At 42.6% G+C, this 24,044-nt stretch overlaps 1 protein-coding gene across 1 annotated transcript; it reads right to left on the bottom strand.

Moving 5' to 3' along the window:
- Positions 1-270: 270 nt before the first annotated feature.
- Positions 271-23,555, bottom strand: UGCG (UDP-glucose ceramide glucosyltransferase). Its single transcript, XM_084304680.1, has 9 exons — positions 23,403-23,555; positions 10,441-10,582; positions 7,217-7,319; positions 6,196-6,297; positions 5,711-5,823; positions 3,745-3,923; positions 3,259-3,345; positions 2,593-2,782; positions 271-1,208 (listed from the first exon to the last, which is right to left on the bottom strand). Exons 1-9 carry the CDS (start codon positions 23,498-23,500, stop codon positions 1,038-1,040), a joined length of 1,185 nt encoding a protein of 394 aa, XP_084160806.1. The 5' UTR covers positions 23,501-23,555; the 3' UTR covers positions 271-1,037.
- Between the last annotated feature and the right edge of the window lie 489 nt (positions 23,556-24,044).

Below are 24,044 nucleotides of genomic sequence, written 5' to 3'. Positions count from 1 at the left end.
GCAAACTCACTCAGCCCTTTAATATATTCACAATAACTACTGCAATTGAATACTTAATTATGATACTAGTGTAGGTATGTATGTTCACTTTAAAAAGTTATTAAATACCTGCATCATGAAATTACATTCTTAAGACATTGTGTGTGTAAGAAAATAGCTCATGTGAAATGTTTCTGAAATGTATTTCTGCTCCTTTCCACCCCCTAGTGACCCCCCCGCCCCCCTAAAAGCATCCACTCACACAAAACACCCCTTATAAAAGGATGGAAATAGTGAAGGGGACCAGCTAGGCTAGTTACAGCACAGTGCTTAACAAGGTTCAAGACCGAACCAGATCAGAGTTGGCCAAAATGTGCTCACAATACATGACTGTCTAATAATTCCTTTCAATGCATTCTATCAAACTCAGTCCACTTTTGGTTCATTGCAATGACAAGTATTTCATATATACATACAAACACGAGACTCCAGCTTTACTTTAGCTTGTTTTTGCAAAGCGTTTTTACCTTTCCATTCGTTTTGTTCTGCAGCAACTACAAGAGGTAGGCATAAAGCATTTAAGAGCTTCTTTCCCGAGGTCCTATTACTGGTTCAATTTAGTGGGATATGACAGAAATCAGACATACTTTTTCTGTGATTTTACTGGGTGTAGCCTTGTGCAAGCCAGCTGGACAATAGCTATGTGACCCCTGGCTTTGCTAGGCCAGTACACCATGGAGTAAGAAGCTGTTCATATCCAGGAGGATATACGTATAATTTTTAATTAGTTTACTGCAGAGCATTCACATAGCAAGTAGATGTCAGGACCAATTCTCACCATTTCTATTTGTACATAGGAGCAAGGTACCATTTGGCCAAAACTACAGATGTATTTTCACAGATGCAAGTGCCATGCAAAAATAAATTAAGGAACAGATACCAAAACATACAAGTAATAAAACTACTGAAGGTAGATTTTCTTAAAAGTACTTATATAAACGATTTATAATACTTTTGATCCCCTTTCTCTTTTGACATTCACAGTTACAAAGCTGTGGCTATACATCAAGGATTTCTTCTGCAGTGCCTCCGCAACGTAATCTGTAGCGTCCTGTCCTCCAGCTAATAGTGGGGTCCCACAAAGCAGATAGGAAGATATAAATTGTCATGGATTCTCTGATGAACCAAGCTACTGCATAATCAAGTTTTGAAAAGCACAAAGCACCGCCCTAGGAACATAAGAACAAATATTTAAACATGCTATTCCAAAGGAATTTTGGAGTTATCTCTAACACAAGTGTTTTAACAAGTCTATACTAAAGCTTACTGAACAGATTTACGTTATCAATAAACTTCTTAGAATCCAAGAAAGTTTTCCTATTCAAAATATTACCCATATTTAAACACGCAAAGCTTGACAGAATGAGCCACAAGGTTCAAAGAATGACTTCTGTGTTGAGCAAAAGGCAAGGAAAAGTGTGAATGTTTTTTCCTTTTGACGCTCTGTAAAATTGTGTTCAAGCAGGCACTGGGTTCTTGCCACAGCCCCCAGAACAGCAGCATCTAGATGGGAGAAGTACACTGCTCTTTCTCAGGAGAGTGAAATTCAAAAAACTCCAAGCTTTTAGCCTTGGAAAAAAGTGGGATTAAAAAGAGCTTAGAGACTCTGCCTTTTCTGTTCCTTTGAGGATTTCCAGCCACATGCAGAGCTGGAAACTGAGGAGGCTTCAGAAGGCTTCAGAAGGGGAAGACGAGGCACAAAGCTCTTCCCCTATTCCATGTACACGTCACGCATGGTGAGATGAGGACTCAGAAAGGTGACTGTGAAACCTGCCTGTTGGTGTTCTACACAATCAACAGCAGAACCAATTTATCTTTCTAGTAACTGTTAAGGCTACAAAAAGAATATTTTTCATAACGAGAGCTATTTGATAAATTTGTATACACAAGTAATCGTGGATCGGATTTAGATGGAATATGGTCACAGAAAAAATAGCATAAGGAATTACAGCATTAAAACAGCAAATGCTGTACTGACTTGTGACATCCTTCTATATTCAAAGTTTTGCTGAGGTTTCACTTCTTCCAGTGATAGAAAAGAATTATTTTTAGAAGACTACATCTGTACAATAAATCCATTATTCAATATCAAAATAGAGTAAGACTAAGTAATTGTATACTTAAAATGTACATATAAGCCTCAAGTCATACAAGACAAAAGAACAACTAAGAAAGGAAGAAAACCAAAATCCCACAAAGCTGCTGTTCTTGGACTCAAAAAAAAAAGCTTAAAAATTCTGGACATGCTGACGTAGAGCAGACCAGAAACAAATGCAGAAGAGGTAAAGTCAACAGAGAAACCAACTTTCAGAGCCTATGTAGAGGTAGGTGTACTCAGAAAACAAGATTACGAAGAAGCACACTTACACCCTCCTTTCATGCTTCTATAACTGAAGCTGGAAGGTGGGTAGGGGTAGCAGTATTTGACCTGGTATTTCTTTGACAACGTCAAGAGAAGTATTTTGTCCCTACAACCACATTTATCTTTTTGCTGAAGTAGTTGGCACTACACACTTTCATAACCTTTGGGGAAAAAAAAAAAAGGCTACATACCTGAACACCTCTTAGTTGAATGTAGTCAAATATAAACCATGCCAAGCAGTGACACATGAAAAATACCATTATATCCCATCTGAACACATGATGAGCTGCCCAGCCAATAACTAGACTGGCAACAAAGCACTCTGAGATTGGCTCACAGATTATTGTGGCAGGCAACATGTTAATTCGCAGTTTGGCCCACCTAGGAAAAACAAATAAATAAGTTCCAACTATATACAATTCCTTATGTCTCTTCAACAGACTCATCAGGTGAAGAGCCAACAGGGTCTTTCTCAATGCTAGTTTAATCTCATTTAATGTACACCTCCACATTAAGCATGACAAGAAAATCTCCCTTTCAAACATACTGTGCATAGTATTTAAAAGGTATAAAGTTGTTGTGTTGTTTTTGTTGTTGTTGTTGTTGTTGTTGTTGTTAAGGTTTTTAGTTTTTTGTTTGTTTTTTTAAGATGTTAATATCCTAGTCCTACTTCTGTGGAAAGCCAGCACCCCTCTTTCAGCACCAACAAGAAAAGTGCTTCAGGCCATGCATTGGAACTTCATCATTCTGGATATTACATTAAATGATGAGAGCCAAACTTCTATCAAAATAATTTAAGTTTTCCCCATCAGAAGCAAGTAAGAAGTGAGAGGGAGAAGTAAAAATTTAAATTTTACCTGATCATTCTGGACTGAAACTGAGAAATAGAATATGAACCAGAGTTTTGCATTGCGACTTGCGTGGCCATTGCAAATTTCCAGCCCCTGAAATATAAATGTGTATTAAAAAAAGAGCAAATAAGAAATGCAAAGACCAATTCTAGAACAAACATCTAAGAATTTTATTAGACTTGGAAAGTTTCTTTGGTATATATGCCACATTTTTATACATAAGCAAAACAAATTGAGCAGATTTTATCAAGTCTCTTGCTTGGAAGGTAGCAAATACCACTTGAATAATATTTACTCCAAGTTCTCTGAAACTTTTTTTCCCAAAGGAATAGAGTGCACTGTGACTTAGTTATTTCTCCAAGAATACACTGACAGGACAAAGCACATGTAAAATCTGTTTGCTCTATACATGTGAAACTGACCCAACTGCCTATACGTAAAATAAGAATTAAAACTGTACTTAAAGCAATAAGCAATGTCCAGTCATCTTACCGGTCAGCTATAGCTTTGGCCATAAAATAATCTTCTGCAATGTATTGTGCAAAAGCTATCAGTCCTCCAGCTTGATCCAAGACATCCTTCCTCATCAAGCACGACATTCCTGTCACACACTTAAAGCCAGTTAAATTGGCTGAAATATATGACCTTGGATGTGAAGTTCCAAAATAAACCTGCAAAAACAAGACAAATAAGACTTTTAAAGATCTACCTGTATTTATGCAAGTACTACCCACAGCTTTCTCCTGTAAGTGTTTGGAAAAAAAAAAAATAATCTAGACATGGCCAATTATGATGATATACTTGGAAAGATCTTCACCACCCACATAAGAAATCTAACGTATCACCAAAACTGATAAATCTAATAGTGATATGTGCTGTTTTTATAAATTTAAGCTGTTCATTAAATCCATGTATTGAACTACCATATTTAATTTGGTATTTAATTTCTAATTAAGAGGTTGTTCTCAGGAAGTACATACTAAAAATCATACTACCAATCATTTATAGATTTGGTTATAGAAAAAAAGATATGCTGCTTCCTTGTAAACATCAAGTAAATTTCTGCATACATTCTCAAAGAAGCTTACTATACGGTGGTATAGAACCAGTGGAATTTTGTTTATTTAACGTACATGCAAGAAGAAATAGGCAAAATAAAAATTCAGATTGTAAGCAAGTTATGTTTTTGTAAGATCTAATATAGAACCAGCAATTTTCTACAGAAAGACAGTTGGTACTGAGCATTAGCACCTCTCATTACTTCTTCCCACTGATGGTCTTACTAATACACTAATTCATTCCAGAAGAGCCATGCTGATCTTACAGCATACTGGATATGGGAAGAAAAAGCTCTTCCAGGAATACAGTAGCAAGAGATGAAATACTGTACTAAGGAGATTAACAGCAATACTAAGAATTTTGTGCTACTGCTTCTTGCTCCCTTAAAAAATCAATTCAGACTTTCTGCTGCAGAAAACTCACACGAGCTGCTCTCTCTCCACTGAATTTCCCTGCACTTTTGTCTCTCATATTTTGCCTTTGACTAACATCAGACTCAGGGCCAAAATGCCTCATTCATGCCAGCTTAGAATAAAAGATAATTGATTAAATTACTTGCCTTGAGACAAAAGGAATAAACAAGAAAACTCAACCTCTTCATTCTACAAAAGAGAACTTACTGAGAATAGAGAGAGGGAAGAATAGGACAGATAAACATAAGTGATATAAAGAGGATAGACAGAAATCAGCTGTTCACTTTCTCTTCCAAATGAAGCATTAGGAGACATGAAGTACACTACAGAAGAACAAAGTTCAGAGTGAACAAGGTGGTGGTGGCTGTAACTGTGGAACTTCCTGCTACATACAGCTGTAGATGTTGAAAGTCTAAATGGACTTAATAGAATGGAAATGGAATGGAAACATTCTTCTAAGAAAACCATTCCTACTAGTATATTGAGTAAACAAACAAGACTACTTTCTGTTCAGGATCTCTCCCAGCTTTCTGGTATTTTCAGCTGAGCGACTACTATCTGAAAACAGCATATATGCCTTGCTTAGGTTCTGTTCTCAAAGGTGCTGCTTATACGCTGAGTTGTAAATAAGACACTGTATGAAAAGGACTATTCTGGCATACAGCCATTTTTGTATTCCTATTCAAAAGGAAACACGGAATGAATAGCCTTTTCTGAATAAGTAGTGAAGAAGTTTCCAGTTTTAATTAACTTTAAAATAAAATCCTGCACTCTTTCTTGGAATTGCAAACTTAAATATTCAATCAATGTTTAGCGGACTGTGGTTGAATTTTCAAACATTTAAACATTATCCTAGATAGTCTGAAGTGTAACTGCAGCTAAAAATAAATGAAACATCCCTTCACTTAAAAGCTGCAGAAGGCACTATACAACTTTTAATCAGCCAGCAGTGTGTTAGGGAAAAAAAAAAAAAGTATTGCACTGACCTGTTCCAGGGTAGCAGCAAATCCCTGTCTGTCTGCAACATAGGGAAGCCCATGGACCAGGCCTACTTTCTCAGTCATTTGATTGGCCATATCCGTCAGTGTGTCTGGTGTGACTAAGTGACAAATGAGAGAACAATTCATTGAACAGTGCTGTCATTAGCAAGAGGCTACTCTACAGAAAATGCAGTGACTCATTTTATTATGAAGAGCAGGTACACTTCAGTGTGCAGTACTTTCGGGCAACAGTGTCAGTAAAACAGTAATTATGATTAGCATTATTATGATCAACAGCAATTAGAATGAAAGCAGGTTAATATTTTTTTTTAAATGGTATTTATACTTTTTAGAGTTGAAGCATCTTTATTCTGTGAAAATATCTTTCCAGAATTTCTATTTCTATTCTCATTTAAAACAATCCCCCACAACTGCTTGCTTGCAGCGAGTAAGAGCAATACAATTGTCATCACATTTCAACACCCACCTACCTCGGATTCCACTATCACAGATCCATATCAGATCATATTTGGCAACTTCATAGCCAGGCATTAAGTTGTTAATTTTGGGGTTGATGCCAACCTTCTTGCCACCTAAAAAAAAAATGTACATAAAATGCATGCTTTTTACAATCTAGGCTCAATATTCCAAATACTTAGATGTGTTAACTGAAACAGAATAATCTAACCTCTCAATTCTTTAAGTCCAACTTAACAGAAAGATTAAAATTTTAAGTGTTCCTTCACTTCTATATTTTAGCTCTTACTACAATTATGCAGAGGGTTAAAAAGAAAAAGGATTCAAGTGCTTCCTCATAATGCCAGGGTAATAAGGTTAATGACATTGAAAGGACAGTAGAACTAAAAAGCTTGTTACTACATTCTGTAGGGTCAATGCTGTTTGCTACTACTGATCATGATCATTATGCTCTAGGCCAATTTTATTAAAAAAAAAAAAAAAAATACAAAACAGAAGCAAGAACAGTGAGACAGTTTGCTCCTAACAGATATGATTCAGTTTATTTCATGTCAGAGAAGCATTATAGCTTTCTAGTTAAAACTAGTATTTAGTTCTAATATGCCTTATTCCTTTCCTCTAATATAATCAGAAAGAGAAGAAACAGACTCACAGTCTCCAAGTTGGTGAAAAAGGATTATTGTAACACCTCAAGCTCAAATACACCCACAACATTAAGTAACTTCCTGCATGTTTAGTTCAGCACAGAGATGGGATTTAAACTGATGAATTCCAGATTTAGTAGAAAAAAGCTGGGGGGTGAGGAGGGGCTTGCACAAATGCTTCTTCCTACAGTTTGGTTTTGTTTGTTTTTAAAACAAGGTCTCAAATTATGAATACAAAATTAATTCTGTACTTCTCTCAAACAGATGACTAAGCTACAGAACCAACGCTGTCAGAACAAGACAACTATTTATTGCAGAATACTGTACAAGGAGTTGAAGGCCTAAAGAGATTTTTCAAGCTAGAGTCCCACCCCAGAGCCGCACTGCTTACCTATGAACAGCCTAGCATCAACATTTGGGTATTTGCCAAGGAGCTTTTTGCAAACATCAATAGCTGGATCGTCATGATCTTGTACACAGAGTAGTACTTCATACTAGTAAAAAAAGAAAAACAGAAGTGTACACAAATGCACAGATGTTTTTCTGTTTTGTTTTTACACACACACACAATATCAGTATAGCTGAGGGAATAAAGCTTAATGGTACACCAAACTGAAAAAATAAAGAGCACTGGGATAGAATTGGAAAAAAAAACTAATGGGGTTGTTCTACAGCTAAATAAGACTTTTTCAATGTGCAACCACATACTTGTGAGAAGAACCTAAACCTGTTTCTTTATAAACTGTTGTCGTTAAGAACATTAATTTTCCTGTTATTGGAAACGTTTTTACCAGGCACAAAACAAGATATTCTGGTACACATAAAAAGTAACATTTTTGGTTTCACTGCCATTTCTGCTCGCATACGAATCTTAAAACCGAGTTTACACTCTATGAAATTACAGTACACAAAATAATTAAAGAAATGATGATACAAGCCATGAAAGCGTTAGCTTTCACAGCAGACCAAGCAATCTGTATCTTGACTTTCAGTCAACATACGTTAATTTCCAAACTGCAGTATGTCAGGACCGCGATTGAATTTTATCTTTACCAACAGAGCCTGTAACGCTCTGAACGCTTGCATGACAAAACAAGGAAGACACTTAAAAATGGAATTCAGACAGTCAGGTTTCTTTTTATACCCCTAAGAGAACTCCCTAAGATGTTAACACAAGCTTTATTGTACATCAAACTGCATCTTCCCTTTCTTTACTTTGTAGTAGATGTAGATGCACAGAAGATAATCCTTTGAGACCTGTAAGTGTGTACCTAAGCACATAAAAAAGCTAAGCTCAGGGACATGCATCTTGCCATCGTAATGTGTATACATTTTCCTCATCAACAGAAAAACAGTTAGAAAAACTATCAAGAGGTAAAGGAAAACTGTAGCAGTTTCAGCAATCTACATGCTTATTACATGAACTACAGACACTAGAGTGAAAAAGTGGCATTTTTTAAGAATCACTCAACATAATGTTTTGAAACAACTTTACAAGTTTGGAAGGAAACATTTGTTTCTGCATTTGCAAGAGATTCCCTGAATGCTCCTTACTTGACATAACCCTCCCTTCTCCCTGGTCAAATTGCTTAAGTATTACAAGAAGTTAATAGAGCTCCATACAAAGAACATTCAGAAAATTTAGATCTCTGATCAAGAAACCTAGTGGCCATTTTTACAGACCAAAAATTAAAAATTCAGCTTAAGAACAGTATTATTGTTGAATCTTATTTACAATTGCTATGCCAAATGAGAAGTTCCAACTACTGATCAAGACAGTTACTTCAATCTCCCTCACACTGCTTTAACACCTACCTGAACTTTATTTTACATAATCAAAAATAAACCTGAATCTCAAGAGCTGAGTTCAGTGACAACCATTTCTGATGTTTTCAATCAGTAAGAAGTAATGTTTTTACAGTTTTGAATAAAATAAATGGAATAAATACATTCAAGAAAAAAAAAGATAGAGACAAAAATACAGCAATCAAAAGTTAGGTTGTGGAAACTTAAAATCATTAACCACTAAATAGTAGCTAGTAAGACTTGGTCTAGCGCTACAGACTACCGGACAGGCACATTTATGTCTCAGAGTGCAAGCCTAAAGCCTTCTAACCTAAAGAGTCAGTAATATTTGCTTCACATTATTTTTTACCAGCATAAGAAGTTGGATTTAAAAGGCAAAAGACCTGTCTCATTAAGCAGGCAGGTCCTTCCACTATTATAGAATGGTCCTGACATCTTGAACATCAGGAAAATTACCAACTGAAGAAATTAGCGCTTTACTGCTGATTCAATTAAATATGCAAAAGAACAATTATTTTTGCTGGTAACTTGTAAAATTAATCTTCCATCCACAGTTGCATTGACATTTCTATATTCACAGTCTGAAAGAAATTCAACGAGAAAGAACAAAAAGCTTTGACACGCCAACATTTGTACAGAGAAAAATTCTTTTACACAGTAAATAGTCTTTGTGTACAGTAACAGCCTAAAGAGCTACAAAGTATATGACTAAAGCAGAAGAAATACAAAGATGCTTATCTACATAAACATTAGAATCAGGTTCCTTTGGATATAACAGGAATGGGGAGATTTCTGCCAAAATTTCAATATGCATAGTAGGTTAAAAAAAAAAGTATTTGTAGTCAAGTGTTCAGATGCTCATTAAAGTCATAGAATGTCTTAAGGTCGCGTTGCAAGCTTTTTGCATTGTTTGCAATATTAGCATATAAAGAATGCCTCAAGCGTGCTTTAATTTATTTTGGCTACACTTAACCTTTATTGCACTTTTCAGTGAGTCAAAGGATTCAAACCTGCGTGCCTCAAGCTTTTCAAAGGCCATGGATGTCATTACAAAAGAACAATCCAATTTTTAGTAAGTTCCAAGTGTTTTGTTGTTGTTTTCTTTTTTGTTTGTTTGTTGTTTTTTTTAAACCCTACCAGACAGTTTTGAACTCACTCCTAAATAGCACACACAACAAAAACCTGCTGTAGAGCTTACCCACACCTTTAGCCTTCTACAGCTGAAGGAACATTACCAGAAATGGTTTTGAGAAAGACTGAGAAAAAAGTCTTAATATCTCCTGGGTTCAAAATCTTGGCCTGTAGTAGGAATAGCGTGTTTTCCACACACGGTAGCATAAGCCAGGTACCCAAGGATGCAGCAAGCATTTCTACTTTATGCTGTACAGTCCTTAAAGCAAGGACAGACTCTGGCACTTATCACTTATATTACTTATCACTAATATTACAAAGTCAAACAGTGTTCAAGAGCAAATGGGAGCTTTTACTAACTATTTATTTTCCAGCAGTGGCTAAGTGGCTTGGAGACTCTGCACCTCAACGTTTTTTTTATAGGATAATCTCATCATTGAGCAATTCTTTGTTATTAATGTCTAGAGTATGTTTTATTCCCAAGTCTTAGCCATGTTTCTTCATAAGCAGCTTTTTTAAGAGCAATATTTATTGTCTGGAACACATAAAACATGTAATTATGCATTAGCTGTTGAAGGAAGAACAACTCACTATACAATCAAGTTGAATAGCTCTAACACAAACACTTGATACCAGTTTAGAAGGCACAAGAGGAAAGACTGTAAATAATATACATACCTTGGGATAATCCAGTTCAAAGAAGGTTTCTAAATTGTTGATCAGATTAGGATCCACACCTTTCAACGGCTTGAGAAGTGAAACACCAGGAAGCTTGCTATACGGCTGTTTATCTGTAGCTTTCTTATTTAGGTGAAGACGCCTGTAAGAGAAATAACACACCACCATAAAAGAATGAAGATACGCTAGAGAACTCTACTCAAAATACTGTAAACACTAAGGAACTCGGAAGTTAAAATCTGCTTCAAAACTTGGTTTGTTCAGCATTTTTAGACCTGATGACAGTTAACACGTCAGAGGCAATGCCCAAAGAACTTCAGCGCTGAATAGGTTAAATTCAACCTCATTCAACTTTCTATATATTTCAGATAAACTTCCAAACAGTACACGTTTTGAACAGTAAAAGTATCACTTTCTGCAGTCTAATCGGGAGATGAGATTTTCCTGCCTTCCTACAAAGTATTTAGAATTATTGGTATTACAATGGGATAACCAGAAGAACAACTTACTGTAAACAATAGAGAAAAAAAAAAAAAGAAGAGTCATGTTATTTTTCCTATACTAAATTATGCAGAACTTAAATCAAGCTGAAAGCACAGGGGAAAACTGATCAGCAGAATCAACAGTTAAACATCTCCGAGAAAAGTACAACTATCAACTATAGCGTAAATATCCTAAAAATTAGATACCAGACCTGGTCAGAATCATGGATAAAGTGAGAAAAAAATCTAGACTATCACTAATATTTCAGCAATAAATATATAAAGTAAAATTTAAAACCGTGCCACAACTCACTAACATGAATGTTTAATTCTACGCTCCTGTGTGAATTAATGCAAAATTAAATTCTCAGTGGGCCAGAACACAATAAAATTTTAATGAAGTAAATATGTAATCTAAGTAACTGCAGAAAAAAAGTATTTGCTGAAACGTAACATTTGCAAATTACTACAATATCAATCTTTGCAAAATGAGTTCTCATCTACTGTATGCTGCAGTAGTATGAAAACATGCACAGTACTCAGACTGAAATAATATTTTGTATTAAATTTTTTTACAATTCACAAGATGCTGCCTAAAAAAGAGAATAAGGCGGTTGTCCACTGAGAGGAATTCATCCTAGTTAAATGGCAAAACAAGAGGTCATGTTCCTGCAGCTTGCTCCTGAAGAATGTGCCTGATGAAGGGAAGCTATTGATCTACTAAGAGATTCCAGGAGTTCTTTACAGTTTTCCCTGAGACGGGACAGCAACATCCTCACGTGTTACTTCCTCTGCTTCCCCAGAACGCTCCTTTGAACGAGTTTCGCAGCTGGACACCAGAAGCTCAGCACAGAGAGCACCAGCAATGGTTGGTCCAAGAGACAGAAAGACAGAGATAACTGTCCTCACGCTGTCACCAAGCCTGAGCCTGGACACTGCAGAGGTGAACCGAAATTGTCTTGCAGAACAATTAACAGAGAAGGGACAGTCAGAGAGAAACAAGGAAAGTAATAGATTTAACAGTTCAGAAAGCTACCACAATGATTTCCTTGCCAATGTTCACATAAACATAATGCCCTTGTTTGCTGTTAAGTATGAAGGGAGAGCAAATAATGTAACTTTGAAAAGGAGGAGTAAGAGGCATGTAAGGCAAAAAATTTTTTAAAAATCCATTTTAAATGGACTGTAGCAATGCACACATAAGCTTTGCATACCGAGGCAAAATCCTTAAGAACAGAGTAACAGGGTGGGAAGAGAACAGTGAATGGAGACAGGAAAGGAGAGGAAAAAGAAAAAAAAAAAAAAGGAAAGGTTTGTGACAGAGAATATGCAGCAAGTGACAGGACTGCAGAGCCTCGCCAGGCGTTACAGCACAAGCCCTGCTGACGTGCAGGACTGCGGAGGTGACTGAATTACATAAAGGAGAGCCTACACACGCTGCGAGTGAGGAAAGCCCTAGAAAACCCGCAAACGGGGCACGTGGCATGACCAGGATCCACCCAGCTACACAGCACCACAGACTGGGAATTTTAACAGAGCACAGTTCAGTGGGGTAGCTTGCTACCCTACAGGTAAGCCATCAGATGACCTGCTACTCGTCACGCCGCACTGAAGCAGCATCATTTTACACCGATACGGACGACTTGTGCATTGACACAACCTGAAGAAGAGTGGAAATGCTACAGCTGAACACCCATCACCACCAGAGAAACTGACCAGCCATCACGGGAAACAAATTAAAATACTCAGGGCTAGCAGCTCAAGGCCAGGCTGGATGGGGCTTTGGGCAGCCTGGTCTGGTGGGAGGGGTCCCTGCCCGTGGCACTGGGTGGTCCTTAAGGTCCCTTCCAACCCAAAGCAGCCTCGCAGGCTGTGGTGCACAGGCAGTTGAGATAGCCCAGGAGATCTTTGCTTTGGGAAGAGGCTGCTTTCCCTGCTTGTCATGCTGAACCCACACAAACACACACGCCCTCTGGTCAGCTCCCATCTTAGTGAGCTGAATCATTTCACACAGGGATTTGTGGAGAGCAGGATCTGCGATGGAATACCAGATCTGGGCTCGGAGCATGAGAAACAAGAGGGAGATGGTTTCCTCTCCTTCTGGAAGCAGAAAGGTAAAAAGCAGGAGTTCACCAGGTTTAAGGGACATCCTACTGAGCACTTGGAGGCCTACTACACTATTCTTTCTTAGGGTCCTTCCTCGACTTCAGAAGGATTTGAAAACTGCAAAACAGATCGGTAAGCAGAAGACATCACCTGTTAGTCCATTCATCATGTCAGCATTTTGTCAATGCAGTTTAGCAAGCACACACCCTGAAATGATGGCCAGGATGATCAAGCAGCTTCACTAACAGCGAAGAGAAGGCTCCCTTGGCGTTCCTCCTCTCCCTTGCCTGTTTGGTGTCAATACACTTGCAGTGGGATGAGGGCCAGTCCCCTGAAAACCCCTCCACAGCTGGCTGGCACAGAAGTTGTCCTTCGCAGCATCCTCTCCCTTCCAGCTTGCTCCCTGTCCTCACTGGCCCACCAGAAGGGCTAACCAGTATCAGCTGCTGGTTGAAAACACTGCTGCCACTTACAAGACATGCCACTCTCCCTGGCACGGCTGCATGGAAGAGGCTTTCCACACACACTCACAGAAAAACGCAGAATTAAAGGTCTCAAGGAGGGGCGGAATGAGGCATAACCTGGGCTGTGGTGATGACACTTTTTCGGGAGGGAAATGCTTTCAGAACACAAACATCAATTTGCTCTTCCAGTTCTGGGAATCAGGAGCTCAATTAGCGGGCGGTAAAGACAAGTACAACCACACAATGCAGAACAATAAAAACCTTATCTCGTGCAATTTAACATTTTTAACTTCAAGCCCTCATACAGAGCTGAAACTCCCTGCGACGTGCTTTCTGAACAGCTTAACATGTTATCACAGAAGTCACATTCAGCACAGGCAATGCATAAGGTGGTGCAGCCTTTTCAAAGGTGGGGTTTTAGATTTTGATTTATTTTTTTTAACTCCGTGTTTGAAAAAAGCTGAAGCAGGAAAAAAGAACAAAAAACCTTATCTTTTGGAAATAAGTAAGAGCAAACAGTTTAGACCTCAACTGAAAACCTCTAGCAAACACCCCCCTTTTTTTAATCTAGAAATTCCTTCCCTACTCCCCTCTCTTATCCCCACGCCCACAAGATAAAAGGGAAACAATCAGGCTCCCATACAATGGGCTGCAGTTAAACATAAAGGGAACCCTTTTACCATCCAAATCCTAGGTCCTGCACAATTTGCCCGTGTGCTTAACAAAAGCCCCACGCGTTGCCTGCGCCGCAGCCATTACTGGATCATGGCAAGCACTGAAACGAACCTGGTCCTGCTCGAAGCCCACCTGCAGGCTGCCATCAAAACAGCAGCTCACTCACGCCTGGCTTCTGCTTCCCCACACCCTATAAAGCAGCCAGGGCCACGGGATAGATTGGATCAGCCGGCTGACCAAACCGAGAGCTACCCCACGGAAAGAGCTCGCTGCTGCTCTGAGTCACCACGTCGCCACACGCTCGCTACAGGCAGATTAGAGCGGCAGAAACGTTTAGGAAGGTGTAGGGGTGGAAGGGGATTTAGATTATCCCTTTGGGCAGCAAATGAAGAGCCAGCAAGGCACAGAAGTAGAAGTGCTTTTTGATACAGACTCCTTGCAACGAGTGTCAGGCAGCTTCAGAGGACTGCACCCCGTGTTTTATTTATGAGGGCACCTCCTGCGGACGGCCACAGCTCGGCGCCAGGTAAACCACTCGCAGCAGTGAGGGCTTAGCACAGAAGCAAGTCCCAAAAAAAAAAAAAAAAAGCATGAAAATTTTAAATAAAGCTTTGTAAGATTTGCACTGTGAGATAATGCAGTTCAAACCTGAATCAAAAAAGTTTTCTGACTTATTTTGCAATTCTGTCGGGAGAAAATAGCATATCGTTATTAATTTCATAAGGGACAAGTTTAAATGACAACATCGTTTTCTCAACATTAAATAAGGTGCTTCCTACAGACCCATTGCTGCTCCTTACTGCTCCCATCGTGCCACTCATCAACATTTTCCATTTTCTTCCCCCTGAAAGCTTCCAAAACAGTTAACTGCAAGTAAGAGAATTGTAGTAATGACTGGCCAGAGATGGCACGAACAAATCAGACAGACTCTGTCAATACTTTTCTCCTTATTTTAGTGGTTGACAGGTTGACAGTCCCCCCCCCCCTTTTTTTTTTTTTTTAATTAACTCATTTTCATGTTTACAATGTTTCCAGAGTACAAAATAGCAGCAGAAACCTCACTCAAACACCAATGTACTCAAGTCTGAACACACAGTCCCAGTCCCTCCTTGTATCAACTGAGATAATAAGAAAGCTACACACCTTGTCTGGCCTACAGGGCTGTCAGTGCTCTCTGCAACGGTCTTAAGGGACCTTCAAGACTTTCCAATAAAGAAAGCAATTATGAAAACCTTCCAAAGAAAACATTAGAGTAATTTCTATACTCAACACAATATTAAAGGCTTCAGAGAAGTAATCCCCCCACTCCCTCAGCAGATGGGAACCAGAAAAACCACCTTTGCAAATTTCATCTGCCTTCTCTACCAAAAAGCCACAAAAATATACACACAACACTTTGGTCACAGGCTCCAAAAGAAAAAAAAATCCTTCCTTCCTACATGATCTACGTAAAACAATCTGCCTGGAAATGCTGTTGTGAAACCTGTGCATTTCACCTCCCCGTTACAGATGTTTGAAAGGGAACACGGAGCCTCTCAGTTTTGAAACACCTCGCTGGTGTTTCAAAAGGCTGGTGGGTACAGCCCTCGCCGCAGCATCTCCGCCACCAGCTGTACCACCTCCTTCTCTGGAGACAGGCAGGCGAGAGGCCAGCAGAAGACTCCTGCAGCCTGGAAACCCTGCCTGCTTCCCCCGCTCCCCCAGCCCAACACGTGTCTGCGAGGATGATCACGGGAGGAAGAATTTCTCACTTCACCATGCGTGCTCTCACGATGGAGACAAGTCTGAAAGATTTCTGCTTTAACTCTTACTCCAGCAGAGTCTGCAAGGAAAACATGTTTAGGATTAAAAAAAAATACTATTTTGGCAGAAAGCACTTAAGACACCTCCTCAAAAATACCTCTGCATGTTGACCGAAGTCTAATTTTCAGCATCTTGATTTTGCTACAAGCAAGGTATGCATACGGCCAGAGAAATACTTCTTCAAAATGAAGGGCAGCACGCTATCATTATCAAACCATAGCAACAATCACCTGAGAATTTGTTATTACACAGACAGAATGAAACAACACCCCAGAACAAGTACTTACAAATAGGACACTTGCAAAGACGAAAATTGATGTTTCTTCACCTAAACAGCTTCCTTCTCCATGGACTACACTGCTGACAGAAGCCTTACCAAGGAGTTAGAAACAACAAACAACTAACAAAACAGACAGACTTTGGTTTTCAAAGAGGTATTTCTGAAGAGGGGAACAAGCAATGGTTTAAAATAGACCAAAGCGACTACCAGCAACAGAGATGTGTTGTTAGTTATCCAGCTGTTTTAATTTTTTTTTTTTTTTAAAAAAAAAGGTTAGTCCATAGGAGCACCTGTGAGGTCAAACTGCTTCAAGAAATACAGTTTCAAAGCAAAAAAAAGTTACAAGCAGCACTGCCAAGACAGTCTTTTACTTGGTACTATGCTTCACTGCGGCTTTCTGCATTTGCCTACGCTTGTAAACATGTTTTACCTTACTTGCCCAGAAGACAACGTAAGACTTGTTTTATGCATGCTACAACCTCAGTAATTTGACTCAAGGTATGAATTAGCCCAAGCCAAGAACAAGAAGGTATAATCTAGCCTCGATCTTTATCAACTATAAGTAGCGTATTTAAGAAAATGCAAACTATTCACTTTGCAATAAGCAAAAATTAAAGGCTTTTTTGATCTATTGCGAAATATTTGAAGTACGTTAATTATTTTTCTACACCATAGTCTCCAGTAAAATGCAAGACCAATGTTAGGGGCATCAAACTTGCAGAACTTCTTTCAGTTATAAGAAAAAAATTACAATCCCGATGAATTTGACTACTTTTAACACTACTTTTTTTTTTTTTTTTTTTTGACTTCAGGAGTGCTCTAGCAAACCAGAAAAACTAGTTACATACTTTGCATGCCACACAGGAGTTCTGACAAATTCCACAAATTCACTCTTAAAGTCACTTGTCATGGCCATCTACCACCTTCTGCCTACACAACTTCATCAAGTTGCACGCACCTTTACGGCAACCTTTGCTTTACAGACAGCCTCAGCTTCTTTCCCCTTTTGTGAGATCTTGATTAAGGTTATGGTAGCCAGCACGCAAGATATCTTCTTCCTCATCCTGCTGCTCAGATTCTTCCTCTGCAGCTGGCAGGCAAAGCTGGATGCTGCTTTGCCTCCAAGACCCCCGCTTACACTGGTAGCACAATCCATTTCGCTCACTTTAACCTGTTTTTATGCCTTGTATACCCCAAATCTTGCAGCCTCCCATCTTTCCCTTCCACACAAGCCATTCACCAAGCAGACATGGTTGGCCCTACCAGCACACTTGCCACATTTATTGCACCACCACCACCCCTCTTTCTCAACATACTGAGGATATCACCCGCAGGTTTGCCACAGCTGCTCTCCTTTAAGCCTACCCCAGACAGTCTTTAATTTTGGCTTTGGATTCCACCAAACCATCCACTTTAAGAGCCTCCGATATTACACTGCCCCCCCACAGTTTATTACCTGTACCTTATCCTCCTGACACATAACATTAAAAAAAAATCAGCTAATTGCCTACAGCATTATGGCTTTTCTCCAACATTGTTACCACTCTCAGATTCCTGGTTCTCTGCTGTTTTGCTTTCCTTCCTTCTAGTCCAGAAACACCCAATCACAAGCTTAGTGCATATAACTCACAAATTAACACTTGCCTTCTCCAGGTCTGTCTTTCCCTACAGATCACCTAAAATTAAGCCTGGTGACTACAAGAGTCAGGTAAATTTGAGGTTGTCTAAGATTAGCAACATGTACAGCTTACGTCCTCCACACCGCCTCCATCCCCATCAGTCCCTAGCTACTAGGGACCAGCATCACAGGCAGGTAGCAGCATCACCCAAGACCAAACAGAAGTTTCAGAGAAGTGCCCGACTTCTCCTAATTCTCTGGTGTCCCTCTCTGTGGTCAAACATGCAAGCTCTGTTTTTACTTCCTTTTAACCCTCTGCATTTCTGCAGAAAGATTACTAATGGAGATCATGAGCTCACTCCACTCTCTGTTCCACACAGATGAGACCGCAGGTGACAATCTGCTGTTAAAGCTACCAAACGTTTCAGATCAGGTTTGTTTGTCATCAGCTGCATAGCTGGAAAAAACTATTCACCTGCATGGAAAATTTCAGCCTAAATGGTTCGAGTTCAATACAGACTCATCTGAGCAGCGAAGAAAAACAAGCCCAAGAACAGGCAGAGCATTCTGCATGTGCTAGGAACCTCCCAGCCGCTTCCTGGAGGAGCTCCAGCACGCACCTCTCAGTTTTCTGTTTGATCACCAACAAGAGGGAAGGGTACCTCTCATCTCACAAACAGGGACTCGCATTATCTCCGGGGAAGTTCATCCAAATCTTAGCTCGCTTACGCCTGGCGGTACGTGATAGCACGCGCTTCCTCCCCTCGTAGCTTCTGTCTGAGGGCTGCCTCTGAAGCAGTGCCACAAACCAGAAAAAAACCCACAGCCCTGTCATGGCGAAGGGAATCACTACTGCTCATCCATCTCCTTTGGTCAATCCGCTGCCAGGCACTGACAGTGACGGTGGAAAACCAAGACAGCCTGAAGGAAGGAGCCGCCGTGCCAACAAGCAGAAAGGTCAGAAGGACACGAGCAAGGATGTCAGAGCAGAGCAGGGTAGGGCTGGACACAAATCATCGACTGAGCAGCAAGGGAGGGCCAAATACAAATACAGGGGGACAAGACAATAAGATACGGACAACAGAATCGTTGTGTTAAGAAGGAAAGGTCACAGTTGCTGTACAGTAACATGTTATTAACCCGAAGATCAACATGACTTCATAAAGAGCAGAAATCAAACACCAGCTATGCTGGGGGAGAAGGGAGCTGGTGTTTGTTTAGAAGAAAACTTATTTTTCTGTATCTTTGTAAACTGAACTTCATCCTTAGATGCATATGACTCACACCAGGGGTATTAGATATGTTTTTAGTCAGATTTAGGAGTTTTACTACACTTATGTTTCTGGAAGTCTTGGGTTTCACTCAGACAAGGCATAGTACACCTAATTATACCTGAACAGAGCATGAATACAAAATTTGTGGTTTTTTTTAATCACTGGCTACTCTTTAACATATAGACATTTTAAGTATAATTAGAAGCTAAAACCAGCAAGTAGTTATCAATGAAATGATATGGTACTATCCTTCCCGCTGATACCTGGCGAACCAGCACAATGAACAACTTGTGTACGGACTGACTATGGATCCCTTGGAAAAAATAAGTAATAAAATAATTTAAATGAGGTGCTTGTAATTGGAATTGCTGCTGACAGCAGGTACAAAAACAATGGAGACTCAGGGCTGGAACAGGACTCCACAAGTCCCATTTTGAGGGCCAGGAAAACAGAGCAGGAAGCTGCGAGCAGGTTGAGGTTTTGTGAGCTCGCACTGGCAGAGCTCAGTGCAGATCTCCAGGGACAAAACATCTCCGAAGATGTCCCATCCTCTCTTTGGTCCCCAAAACACATTAGCAACACATCTCTGCGCAGCATACAAGTTGAAATAATCAAGTCAAGTTATTCAGAGAACTGTAAAACATGAGCTTTCTTTCGTTTCTAGACTAAAGGCGGAAGACATGGTAGGGAAACAGATCGGGTTATGCTTAAGTCAGGCTTTTTCTAGCCTCTGCAGACTTTGTTTGCCAGTCTTATTTTAGAAGCGACACAAAGTTCAGAAAACCATCATTATTAAACTAGAACCATCTATTTTAAAACGCTGTCAAAGCAGCAAACCCGCTGCCACAGAATTTGCCAGTCAGTCATTCAGAAATACAGGACGTGTTAGAGTGCCATAAACCCTGAGAAAGCAGCTTCAGTTGTTTTTATTTTTTTTCCCCCCCTGATTTAAGACAATTTCTGTTCCACTGTTTGCACATCGTCAGAATGATAGTTAGGCATCATTAACTCAACATTGATATTTTAGCAGCCTTGAAATAAATTACGATTTACTCCTCGGCCTCCTGAATAACACTTCAGCCGATATCGTAAGATCCTTTTTTCGTGTTGCACTCCTTTCATTCCAGATACAGCTACGGGTTTGATTTTAGTTCTGAAGGTCTGCTTTGGCTGTCTGCACAGCTTCAGAAGGTTTCAGAGTTGGTACACCCAGTGACCTCCAGCACTGAACTCCTGCGGGATCGGTGTCTCAGGCCCGACCCAAGCAGCTATACGCACGCAAGGGTCCTGCCCAAGGACCCAAGCTGGGCATGAAGGATAGAGCCTGAAACAGGTCAGTCATCACTGCCTTATTACACAGAGCAAATACATGCAAACTGCCCTTTACCTAATTACTAGCAATAAAAAACTGCCATTTGGCCTGTGTTCATTTCATTTACTCCACTGAGTCAGCGCTACACGGTGAGCACCCGGCGTGTACTGGTTTCATAATCACATACTTCAGGCAATTTACAGAGATCACCTTTTGGCTTAGCAGTGGGGCCGCCTGAATTTCACTGCTCCAGCCCACATGCTTATTTCGAAGGAACATGAAATCCACCAAACCCGCTGCACTTTTTATAAATCAAGCCCATTCGCAGTGAGGAAAGGTGGCAGGGGAAAAAGCCGTCAAGAACCAAGCTGACAATCGTGCACGACTCGTATCCCACGCAGTAAGTGCCTTCATGGGAGCACAGACAGCGGGCATTCTTCCTCCGACCAAAACCTTGCATGCCACCCTAGATATCCAAAACCTGTATCTTCTTTGAAGCCACTGCAATGCAAACCAGCACAGCTGAGATGCTGCTATGACCTTAACCTTGGCAACTGCCGGAAGCAACTAAAACCAGGGAAAGATTACATTCTTAACAGATGTATAATCCCATTTATCTAATTAATTCACACATCTTCGTAGGGCATTTCCTTTTAAATCAAGCATCCAAAATGCTGAAGGGGAACCACAGCCTGAGGATTGCCTTGGCCACAAAAAGCTTTGCTGAGCAGCTTTGGCATTATCATTCCAGCGGCAGAGATCAGCCCTTCCAGCCCACCAGCCAAGCACCGCTGGGCGCAGCACAGGCTGAGAACAAGCAGTCCCTACCCCTATCGCTTTAACAAGTGTTAAACCAACAGCATCATCCACGCAAAGAGAAAACGGCAAGAGTAATTACTTTTATCTTCCTCCCTTGCTTTCTGTAGCGGGTACAGTTTAATTAGTTTTCCGTGCGTGGTAAACATAATTCTGCTCTGATGCTACACCCTCTCCCTGCGATCCAGAGGAGTTCCCACGTGTAAGCAAAGACCCTGCACACCTCAGAGCTCTCAGCCGCCCACTGCTCCAGCTCTTTAATTTCCCCTCCAGCGAGGGGCAGCTGCGTGGCCACACTGGGTGCAGCGGTCCCCTTTCCACATGGCCAGGGCCCTCCACCACAGCTCGCCAGCTGGTCACGTCAGCTACCAGCTGCTCCGCTCTGCCCGAGGGACACCCTCCTGCACCAACAGCCCTGTTGCTGGCCTTCCTCCAGCAGAGAGGCACCCAGATCTGCGGGGCCGGTCCCTGCGGAGCCCTGCTGGAAGCACGCCTTTCTCCAGGGGTGTCACAGCCCGGGGCAAGCGCCCGCCCAGCTGGAGAGTTCCCAACCCGTTACTGCCTTGTGTACCAAGCAGGGGTGGCACACGCAGGCAACAGGCGCCCCACAAATTGCCAGTGACAAAACCCACAGCTCTGCCCAGGTTTCACAGCCACGGCGCTTACTCTAGGGCCAAGCCATGTCAGGTCAGGTCTGGCTGCTGCCCGTGTTCTCCACCAGCTCCTGGAGGAGGCAAAGCAGCCTCAGCTTGGGGAATTCTTCTCACTTCGAGTTACTGCCACTTAGGGGAAAATTAATTGTTGTTTTGGGCATTGAGGAAAGAAAGCAGAGCACCAAACTTCCAGAGAAGCGCCTTTTGTTTCCCTTACCCAAACCCGGCTTCAGGCAAAGACCTTTCCTCCCCACCTGAGCTCCTCGTGCTTCCCTGCACCTTACGCTCAGCCCCTCCTGACCCAGGCGAGACAGGTGGCCGTGGTCAGTGCACAGCCACCTTCTGCCCCACCTCGCTGCTTGCTCATTTTCCTTCCTCCTTAGCTGTTCCCTGCTCCAGCAGGTGCAGCTGCTCTGCCGTGACTCACACACAGGTTGCACTCCCTCTGGCAGCATCCCTGCCCCACTATGGGTTGTGCAGGGGCTGCAGTCCCTTGGGTGTCCCCTGCCTGCCCTGCTCTGGTGTCACCCACCCACAGCGGGGTCCTGTGGCGAGGGCTGCCAACAACATCCCCCTCCTGCACGGCCCCCTGGCTCCCCTCTCGCCACAAACCTGCTGTTCGTCCTCTCGCATGTCTCCTCCCGTGTCTCCCTGTGGGTCTCCTGCCCCTCACAGCTGCCGCTCTTCCTTCATTATTCATGGGCAGCGGCAGCACCGCCGCACGCTCCCGCACTGGATGAAGTTTTGGCAGGCGAGGGGCTGTTTTCACCTGGCTCAGCGCTGTCCAGAAGCCGCCGCCGCCGCCTGTGCTCCCACACAGGGCACCCCTGCAGCTCACCAGCACCGAAACACCGCCGATCCTAGCGCAAATTTCGATACTCTCCGATGCCTGCGGTGATGCAACAGCGGCCTTTCGTTTCAGGCAGCGGCACAAGCCGGGTGCTTCGTGCAGGGGGCGAGGAGCCCCCCCCCCCAGCCCCTTCCCCTCGGGGGCAGCGCCCTGAACCCAGCTGAATCCAGGGCTGGGCTCAGCACGCTTTGTTACACAGACCCCGGGCACCCCGCGACCCAGCACCGGCCTGGAGGTGGTGGTGGTAGGGGGGGGGGGGGGGACGGGGGACACCCTGCGCACACCGCCATCATTCACCAAACCACCGAGAATAAATTAAAAAAATAAAATAAAATAAATTTAAAAGCAGGAGGAGGAGGGGGCCTCCCCGCGCCCTACCTCACCCCCCCCCCCCCCCCCCCCCTTCAGCAGCACTCCAGGCGGCGGCGCAAGGTCGCCGGGCCTGAACGCCGACCCCTTTATCTATTTATTTACTTAAAATATTCTCTTTTTTATCATTTTTTCAGCCAGCACGAAGGGGTGTGCGGGGAGCTGCGGGGTCGAGCTGCGGGGCCCGTCCCCGTCCCTCCCTACCCCCCCCCCCCCCCCACACACACACATACCCCAAAACCTGTCGCCCCTCAGCTTACGTGTAGATGATGGACATGAAGTGCATGAGCCACAGCACGACGAACAGGACGAGCCCGAAGATGGCGAGTCCCTCCAGGGCCAGCGCCAGCACCGCCATCCCCGCTCCGCCGCGGCTGCGCCTCTGCTCCCCGTCCCCACCGCGCACCGAGGAGGAGCCGCTGCCGCCAGCCCAGCCCAGCCCAGCCCAGCCCCGACCCCTTCCCTTCCCTTCTTCCCTTCCCTTCCCTTCTCTTCTCCTCCCTTCCCCGGCCCCTTTCCCGTTCCCCCTCCTCCTGCCGCCGCCTTTCTGTCAGGCGCAGGCCCGGCCCGCCGGGCAGGGGCGGGCGGTTATGGCCGGTACAGCCCCCGCTGCCGCCCGGCCATGGCGGCGGGGCCCGCAGTGTGGGGTGGGCTGTGGGGTGAGGCGCGGCCGCCCCCCGGGCTGCCTCAGAGGGGCTGGTGTCGGTGAAGCGCTGCTTAGTTCCCTTCTAAGAACTCGGTCATAGCTGTTTCAAGAGTCTGGTGGCCAAAATGTCCCCGAACTGCATCAAAATCTGGCTTCGGGGTGACGCGGCTCAGTGTCGAGTCCCGGTGTACGGGCTGAAAGCAGTGCCCTCAAGTTGCACCAAGGGAGGTTCAGGTTGGAAATTTTGGGGACATTT

This window comes from Netta rufina (genome assembly GCF_964035555.1).
Source record: "Netta rufina genome assembly, chromosome: Z".
NCBI lineage: Eukaryota > Metazoa > Chordata > Aves > Anseriformes > Anatidae > Netta > Netta rufina.
The sequence above is the reverse complement of the archived record's forward strand: the minus strand, read 5'-3'. Positions and strand labels throughout refer to the sequence as shown.